The following is an 8,869-nucleotide window of genomic DNA, read 5'->3' on the forward strand; positions in this document are numbered from 1 at the left end:
GAAGTTTATGTTAGAGCACACGTCGCGTAGAAGCAGTGTTGGTGGTAACGCGTTACAAGTAACGGCGTTACCGGCAGCGCGTTACCTTTTTCAGTAACTTAGTAACGTACTCGTTACCATTTCGGAACTGTAACGGGTAAAGTACTTACGCTAACATTTTTTGGTAACATGAGGTGTCACGGTACGCGTTACTTTTTTTTCCCCCACTTATCCCAGGAGTTTTACACAAAACTGCGTCTCAGAGGCGCCGCTATTGCAGAGCTCGCCCCGGCGTTTGTTTGTCGCAGCGGCGGACTGCTGTCGGCCCGCCAGGCGTTAAGAGTACCATCCGATGCGTACGTCGAGCGCTTATTTAGCGTAGGTGCGGACGTATTCACTAAGAAGCGAGGCAGTCTTTCAGATGACAGCTTTGAAATTCAGCTGTTGCTTAAAATCTACAAGTTGTAGTTATTAAAAATTCTCCTCGCAATAAGCTAGCGCGTTAACTTTGTTTTCAAAATGAAATTTGCTTCTTTCTATCGGCAACCGCGGGTGCACGTTTTTAGAGTTATTAAATTTTGCCACAAACGAGGCTGACACCTTCACACAAAGGCTCGCAATTTTTGCGGCAATTATACAGGTTCAAGAGGAAAAATTGCATATGTGTGCAGATATTTTTCCCCGGTACTAAGTCGTTTAAGCATTTCTTTATGACCATTTGAGAATCTGTCTTGTTAGTAGAAGCACATCGTCAGAATTAGCGTAAGTTTGCTGAGAGTTGTGTTGTTTTCTTTAGGGAGAACGTTAATGATGAAATGTCATTTTGTGTTTAATGTTACACTGAGAAAAATGGCTTTATCATGTGCTACAGTGTTTGAAGATATCACATGTAACTGTAGAGACGACTTCTGGTCACTACTCTTGCCAAGGTACGACACACTGTGGAACTTATTCTCACTAAATCAGTACTTCGCGTAAAATTGTCGTTTGGGCTAGACGTTATACGTGAAATATAAATATCAGCTATATTCCTGCAGCGATTCCTGCAGCGAAAATGCGGTGATTAAAAATTTCTAACCATTGTGTAACGGCAGAAGTAACGTCCGTTACTTTTCTTGGTAACTGTAACGGTAACGCGTTACCTTTTTTAAGAGCTAACGTATGGCGGCAACGCGTTCATTTATTGTTAGCGTAACGAGTAACGTATTTAGTCACTTTTTTTGGGTAACGCCTGCAACAGTGCGTAGAAGCCTTGTCATCCTGTCTGTGCGCGTTCTCGCTTATGGTTTGTTCATGTGGCTGGGTATACGTTGTTTTTTGAAGATATCATTGTATTGTGTATTTACCAGGCAAGCGCATGAAAAAATAACCGATTATTAATTGCGCAACAAGAGCATGGCGTTAACACTACGGCGTCTCTCATAGCCTGAGTCACTTTGGAACGTCAAACGCCATAAACCAATCAACTATACCTTCACTTTCTTTATTTGAGCTTATATTTTTGTAATTAACTCGAGTTGATATGACACTGTCATTGGCACGGACCAACCAAATAGGTGTAAAATAGGCAGTGAATGTCATGGTAGTGAAGCTGATAACTTTGTATTACTACTTCCCTGTAAGTAGCAACTGTAAGCAGTAAACGTCATGGTAGTAAACTTACTTACTTGGCAGTTACTACCTGCAGTTATTAAAAAAAATAGTGAATGTTGTGACAGCCATTTACGACCTCAGAGTTAGCAAATACAACTCTTTTTTAAGGGTGCGAGGCTCAGAGACGTGTTCAATATTTGCTGTCACTGTTAGAAAAGAAAACATTGCGACTGGTGAAGTTTATGACGTGATCGTAGAGCGAATAATGAATAAATAAGCTTTAACAACCTGAACTACCGCTGGCAATTTCAGATTAGATTTTTTCTGGTAATGCCAGAAAAAAAAATATGACGACACAGCTAAACGAAAAAGCGGGAATAGAAAATGGCAGTCGTGAAAGTAAACATGCATATTTAAGCTGCTTTCTTTCATTAAGGAATGGAATAATTGATTATCCGAAGGCGTTGACAAATACTTTCTCACCATTTGACAGATGCCCTAAATTGTCGAAAGCTTAAACATAGTGGCTTCATGAAATGGGATATTTGCCAGACTAGCTTTGGAACAATCAATTAGCTTACAACTTAACCCAAGTATATAATCATTGTGCAAGGCTTCTGGAACTAACTACATGTCGCGGACATTGTCTACTGCCGCCTTTAAAGTCTTTTTCCCGTTCTTTTCCACAGCTTCCACGATTTAGAATATCTGTTCAGAGGGTCTACGATTCGCAAACCAGAGGGTATCGGCCAACAATCCCTGACAGTACACTCAAAGAGTACAGAACTATCGGAGTCGCAAGCACCGAGGTGCCGAGTCACGATGTCCAAGACCTCACGGAACGCGTGCGCGAGTTTTGTCGACGCTACGCCGAACAACAGAACGGGAGGTTGGAGAAAATGAACCAGACGGCAGCGGGAGCGTTGAACATTATCTACAAGAACTACAAGCACCTTTTATACGCGGTAAATCCACGCAACAATCGCAGCGTACTGTACTGCTCGATTCCCAAGGTTGCCAACACGAGCCTCAAGACTCTACTGCTAAGCCTAAACGAGAGTCACCGCGGCAAGTACACCGAATCGACTATGCACTACTATGTCTACAAAGCCATGGGGCTTCCGTTCGTGTTGTACAGAAACGACGTCAAAGCCAGCGATCTGGCCAGCGCTTTTAAGGTGATGTTCGTACGACACCCTTTCGAACGTCTCGTGTCTTTCTTTGAAGACAAGACGAGAAGAACGGTGCCGACGGGGAAGTACTTCTACTACAGGTACTGGAACGACGCCATGGTTCGTTTCAGAGGGGCCGAGAACGTGGATAGGCGCAAAGATCTCATCGCGTTCGAGGAATTCGTTGATCTCCTCCTGAGCATCAGACCGTCAAACTACGACTTGCACTGGCAACGTTACAGCGATCGTTGCGAGCCATGTCTCGTTCCGTACGATTTCGTGGGCACCTTGGAAGACGTGCCGGTGATGTACAGTGCGCTTGGAATGACTAATCGCTCGCAGTTGTGGGCGAACAAGGGACCCAGTGACACCAAGAATGTGTCCCTATCGTACTTTGCTCGGCTTCCGAGATCGAAAGTGGAGAGGCTGTACTCTATCTACGCCGTGGATTTCATGATGTTCGGTTATAGTGCGGAAGATTACCTCAATGCGGCCAACGAAACTGAGGATGAAACCTAAGGTGATAAATATGCGTTCGGCTTCACATAATTGCATGGCAGTGCGCAGTCGCCCGTCACGTGAACAATCTATTGCGTTCCTGTGCCGAAGCTGCATGGTGCCTCTGATATGTCAACGCACCAAAGAGCAACGACTACCCACTCAAGCAAAATAATGAGGAGCTTACGATTAATTAATCGGACTTTCACCCACTCTTGTATTTGAAGAATGTGTTTTATGTGTGTTGAATATGTGAGTAATGGTGTCGTGGAGTTTGTGTAATATGGAAAGGCAACGGAGAAGGATACCCAACCATGACCGCTTCATGTTTTTGCTGTGCACTGGCTTGTTATATGAGCATGGAGCATGATTATTTTGAACCGTACACGATACATCGCACTATGCTTCTCGTTGACTTCCGTGAACTTTCTGTCAGCCTGGACTAAGATATTCTCGCTTCCAGCAGGCAATGCTATCGCAATGTGGTGAGGGGCGTCGCGAACTGTGAAAACAAAACAAGAGCCTGTGCTGACAAAATCGTCTCGCACCTCTCGGGCACTCACTGCGTAGGCTGTGTGTGAGGAACATTTTCTAAAGCGGCCGGGTGGAAAAAGTAGACCAATAGGCGCAACGTCTATAGAAGAAATTTGCACGTCGTTGACGATGTTCTGTTGCGTGCAAGTGGTATTGAAGTACTTCCTGGCTGAAGTTCTGAGTGTGTAGTGCAACAAGCGAAATTGTTGAACGCGACGCTTCTTGTAACGAGTTGCTCATAGAGCGTAGGTAAGTTGCTCAGCGTTTATTTTAACATTTTAATACAGAAACTAAAAAAAATTCTTGTGTTAAGTCTCGTTCATTCTTTTTTTTTTTGCTGGAAGTGCGCGAACCTCGCCTCATAACATAGATAGTGTATACCACGAATATAATGAGTTTTTCGCAGCAAGCAAAGTAAAAGTCTATTGTAAAATAACTACAGATACACTAAATGCATAAGTACACGGTGATACTGAATGATACTTTATTGTGTTTGGGAAGATTACAATGTCCCTGGCTGCGTTAACTACACGTCTCAGTGTTACCACTTTCAATATCGCGAAGCCTGATCACGTGTGTTGTGACGTCATTTTCGCAGATGTGCAGCAATGACAGCTGCAATGTTATGCGTTGTTTATAGGAACAGTTCATCACAAGCAGCAGGGATTGGTAATGAGAAAAACCATCTACGTTTTACAGATAATTCGTGCGAGTAAAAGTCGTAGATCTCGAGGTGATCCCCCTGCGCCGTTGGGTACGTCCCTGTTGGCGTCCAAACGCCACAGGGACGTACCTTGTCCAAACTTTTTTTGTGTCTGTAGAGCGCGCTTGTAAGCTATACGCACTGTACAGAAATACGTCATGCAGCTCATTATATTCTAAAGAACAATTGAAAAAACTATCGACATTAATTATTTCTGTCGTCATTAATTAATTCTGTTGTGTTCGCTAAACATGTACTACCCCTTCAGACGACAACTAAGGAATGAGCAGTTGCGCTAACATTTGAGAAAGCAAACAAGATTTTGTGAGCGTACCCACACGTAACGATTCTCTGTAAATTTTTATATTGCACTTAAAGCTGAGCCAAATAGCCTAATTTTCAGTTCTAAGGAAATTGCGCATTAACAATATCAGAACAAAGTAAAATGTTGGTAGACGACTTAGTCAAATGACTGAGGTTGAATAAGAAAATGATGGTGTTGGAAAAGGAAATAACCAGCATTAGCCAACATCTATTCACCTTTTCTCATTATTCAGGCAATAGCAGCAAACATTAGCCGAAGTTAACCATAATTAAGCCAACAGTATCAAGCTTAAAACAGAGCTAACTAACGCTAGTTATACGCAAGGAGATAAGGCACGTGCGAGAACGCGACACAATGAGACGCTATGCTACCAATGCATGGCCTTTGAGATCTGCGCACGTCTCTCTTCAGACATCGGACCTCGCACACAGTTACCGCATGCGGGGGGAAAAGAAACAAGGATGACATTAGTTTCAATGCAATATTAATTCCTCCTACACATAGCATTGTAGTATGCCCACGGGTGAAAGTTTTACACACAAGTCTTTTAGCGTGTTATACCCCTGTCACAGGTGAAAGTTTGTTTCAGTGCTGTACAAACGTAAATCGTACCTAATGACATTTACATTTATGTGGTTAGCTGGCTGTTGCACGAGCGCCTGTAATGACATTAAACAAAAATGATTTGTGCAAAGGAATGAGTTCTCTAAACTCATTCGGATGCATTTTCGTTGCAAACGAGTACCCTCACCGAAGAGGGGCCGTGAATAAATTATATAATAAATGGTAAACAATTCAATTCAGTAATTAACAAGTTTTATTTTCAAGTGCACAGTATTATTTTTTGCACAGCAATTTAACTTAATAATTCTCAAAAGCTTGAGTATCCTCGTTTCCAGCAACAGTGTCAAGAGCGTTGCAGGCCATGTCATGCCAAGTGCTCAGTAGTCATGAGTACAGAATGCATGCGACCGATGGCGTCAACGCGGTCTGACAGACATTTGCTGAAAACAGTTTTCACTAACAGTTCATACGCGTAGTAACATTCTTTACACACGCTGTGACCTTTTTTGTTCATTCCAGTCGTCACCGCATCGCGATTGCCATGGTCTGCAAATGACATTATCTCCTGCCGTGTTAGCAGCGCACGGCACGTAATCTCATTTCGCGTGTCGAATGTCGTTATACTCGGCGACGTTTCTTGACAACACTGTGGACGCTACAGAACCTAAACGCATGCCTGCTACCGCACCGAAAAATAGTACTTAAGTTGACTGATAATTTTCTCATTTGCTTTGCTGAAATAAATACCGCTTTATTTATTATGAGACTCAAACAGTTGCGGGAAGTGCTCGGTAAAATACAGTTATTGTTCACTTCGCAAGAACGCCTTCCTTAGACAGCACCACTTTTTCAGCACGCCCATTTTCCAAACTAAACATGGCGTCCATGAAGTAGTGGGTCAGTGTGCGGCCGCAAAGGCGCTGTTTAGTTCTTCAAGAAAAATATACTCGCAATATGACACTAAAATATACACTGAACAATCCAAATGTTTCTCCCATTCTCATTTTTGGATTCACATCTAAACGTGTTAACGATGCGAGCGAGCAAAACCGAAATGAGCCGCAAGCTGCCTTGCGGAGCAACACGAATGTGCGGAAGCCCCGCCTCCGTGGCCTTCGCTCCAGTGTCAGTATAAGTTGTTGCCGAGTATAGGTACAAATGATATTAAACATTCCCGTGTGACACGGGTATCACACTAGTGAGTGACTGCGACGAGCTGGAAGTTAATATCCCAGAACGTCTCTTGAACGTTTCAAACTCTTTTGAACATCTCAAACCATAGACATGCGATTATTTCGTGGCTTTGCTTTCAAGCATCCTCTCTGGCGATGATGTATATGACTATAAGCACGCTACATAGAAGAAAAACCCGTGTTAGGGGTGCAAGGCATGCAGCTGCTTGCGCGCTGCTTGAAATTCTGCTGACTAATTGACAGACTGTCGTCAGCAGCCGTTTGGATCGCTAATGAAACTTCGCGTACGCAGTGGCGTTGGCTTTGAAATTTGAGTTTAAATTTAGTTGGCTGTCAGCGTGGCAGCTGTGTCAACTCGGAGTGCTATCGCCGAGCGCACTAAGGCAGTTTAATACAAAGATAAATCATTACAGCAGCTAGCCTAAGTGTAGTTTCTGTCACCGAGACGTCAAATAGTCATCGTAAAAGCGCTTAGCTAGATAATGTAATCTTATACATTCAAGGGCTTTCACCGGGGTAACTGAGTTAAGCGGAGTAACCAAATTGGATAGTATGCCCGCCGCCCATGACAATAATCGACAAGATTTGCCAACAAGAAGTTTGTCACAGTGACGAACAGAAAAAGGCACGTGTAACTTAGACATGATGCTACTTTGGACGGATCGTTTTATGATTAGGAAATGAAAGAAGACAGAACTTGCTGATGGGACGAAAGGAAGGCAGCAAACAGGAACGCGACGCTTATGTGTCGCCTGCTTTTTGCTTCTTTGACGGGCGCTTCTTTCCTTGACTGAAAACGCGAAGGTAATTGAAATTATTCCGGGAAATGTCTTTGTAAGAACGTCTTGCAGTGTTTCATTGCCAGGTTGACCAATTAAGCGCATAGGCGTTTAATTATTGAACGCTCCTTGCGACGCCTGTGGCACCAAGGAGACCTTGCAGTACATATTCTGCGACTGTCCTCGCTACGCTGCGCAGAGACGATCCCTCTCATTCGCTCTCGCTCGTCTTCACAACAGAACGATGACACTAGAAACAATTCTCCAATGTCATCTTGAAAAGTCATCGAGAATTTCAAACAACCAAGGCATTGCTCAAGTTCCCCTCTGTGCTCCCCTCTCTTTCTCTCTTTTTTTTTTACTCTTCTTTCAATCTCCCCCATCCCTTCCCCCTGTACAGTGTAGCATACCGGTTATGCCAAACTGGTTAACGACCATCAGTTTTGGTATTAGGAGGAGAAGTATATTCGCCGGGCCGTAACATAAACTACATTAGAGTCTGGTTGCTACCAGGTCTACCGTACTTCACGTGGAACATTCGCGTGTTCGTCGTAGTTTGATACAGTGAGGCGTATTACGAAAAGTAGAAACATGAAAGGCTAGCCGAATCACACGATGTCGCATGTTTTCGCAGGGACAAAGCGCGCACAAAATGTCATTAAGGTACCGTGCACGCGGCTTAGCACCAACGGGCAGCGCCAATGGGCGGGGCTATCCTCGTACAAAACTAATTGGAGGTGTCTGAGAAAATTCTGGGAAATCCTTACTTAAACTGATAATGATGATATTGTTACGAAGTGTCACTGCCAGGGGAAAACGAGAGAAGCAGGGGAAGAGGAAGAGGACGACGACGCTGCTCCTGCGAACACCACGGTCTTTTGTGCCTCGGTGCTCATTAAACACCCCTTAAACATCTCCTGTGCACGTAACAGATTGGTGGAGGTGCGGGGTACGACGAACCCCACGACGGAAGCACTACTACCTGGACTTCGCCGCAGCCGCCGTCTTGCCGGACTCCCACCATCGCCGATCGAGATGTCTCACGACCAGAGCGCTGGTGCTTCGAGGGCGACAGCGATAGGTTCCTTGCCTTACTATCGAGTTCCGCCGAACTTTGGCGGGACCTCTGGAGAAGACGTGGACGAGTGGCTGAAGAAATACAAGAGGGTGAGCTGAAGCAACGGCTGGAATTCGTCAGAGCAGCTCAGTCATGTTGTATTTTCACTGACTAACACAGCTCTCATGTGGTACGAAAACCACGAAGACATGTTCACATCTTGGGATTGTTTCGTTGAGGAAGTACAGAAGTGCTTCGGTGATTCCAACGCGAAGGAGAAGCGGGCGGAGCAGACATTGGCTCATAGGACACAGCTTCCTGGTGAAACGTGTACCACATACATTGAAGAAATTTTGAAGCTGTGTAACATAGTGGATGCCAGGATGACTGAAGAAGATAAGGTTGGACACGTTCTGAAGGGGATAGCGGAAGATGTGTACAATTTCCTGATCGGAAAAGAGAGCCTGGCCTC

At 44.3% G+C, this 8,869-nt stretch overlaps 1 protein-coding gene across 1 annotated transcript; it reads left to right on the forward strand.

Moving 5' to 3' along the window:
- The first annotated feature begins 1,558 nt into the window (after positions 1–1,558).
- Positions 1,559–8,516, forward strand: LOC125759903 (carbohydrate sulfotransferase 8-like). Its single transcript, XM_049419354.1, has 3 exons — positions 1,559–1,597; positions 2,262–3,133; positions 8,273–8,516. Exons 1-3 carry the CDS (start codon positions 1,559–1,561, stop codon positions 8,514–8,516), a joined length of 1,155 nt encoding a protein of 384 aa, XP_049275311.1.
- The last annotated feature ends 353 nt before the right edge of the window (positions 8,517–8,869 follow it).

This window comes from Rhipicephalus sanguineus, chromosome 9, assembly GCF_013339695.2.
Source record: "Rhipicephalus sanguineus isolate Rsan-2018 chromosome 9, BIME_Rsan_1.4, whole genome shotgun sequence".
Lineage (NCBI taxonomy): Eukaryota > Metazoa > Arthropoda > Arachnida > Ixodida > Ixodidae > Rhipicephalus > Rhipicephalus sanguineus.

Coding starts and splice junctions, on each gene's coding strand:
- LOC125759903 (XM_049419354.1), top strand. CDS start 1,559: ATGGTAGTGAAGCTGATAACTTTGTATTACTACTTCCCT. Junction 1,598..2,261: donor CTTTGTATTACTACTTCCCT/GTAAGTAGCAAC, acceptor TCTTTTCCACAG/CTTCCACGATTTAGAATATC. Junction 3,134..8,272: donor ACCAAGAATGTGTCCCTATC/GTACTTTGCTCG, acceptor TGCACGTAACAG/ATTGGTGGAGGTGCGGGGTA.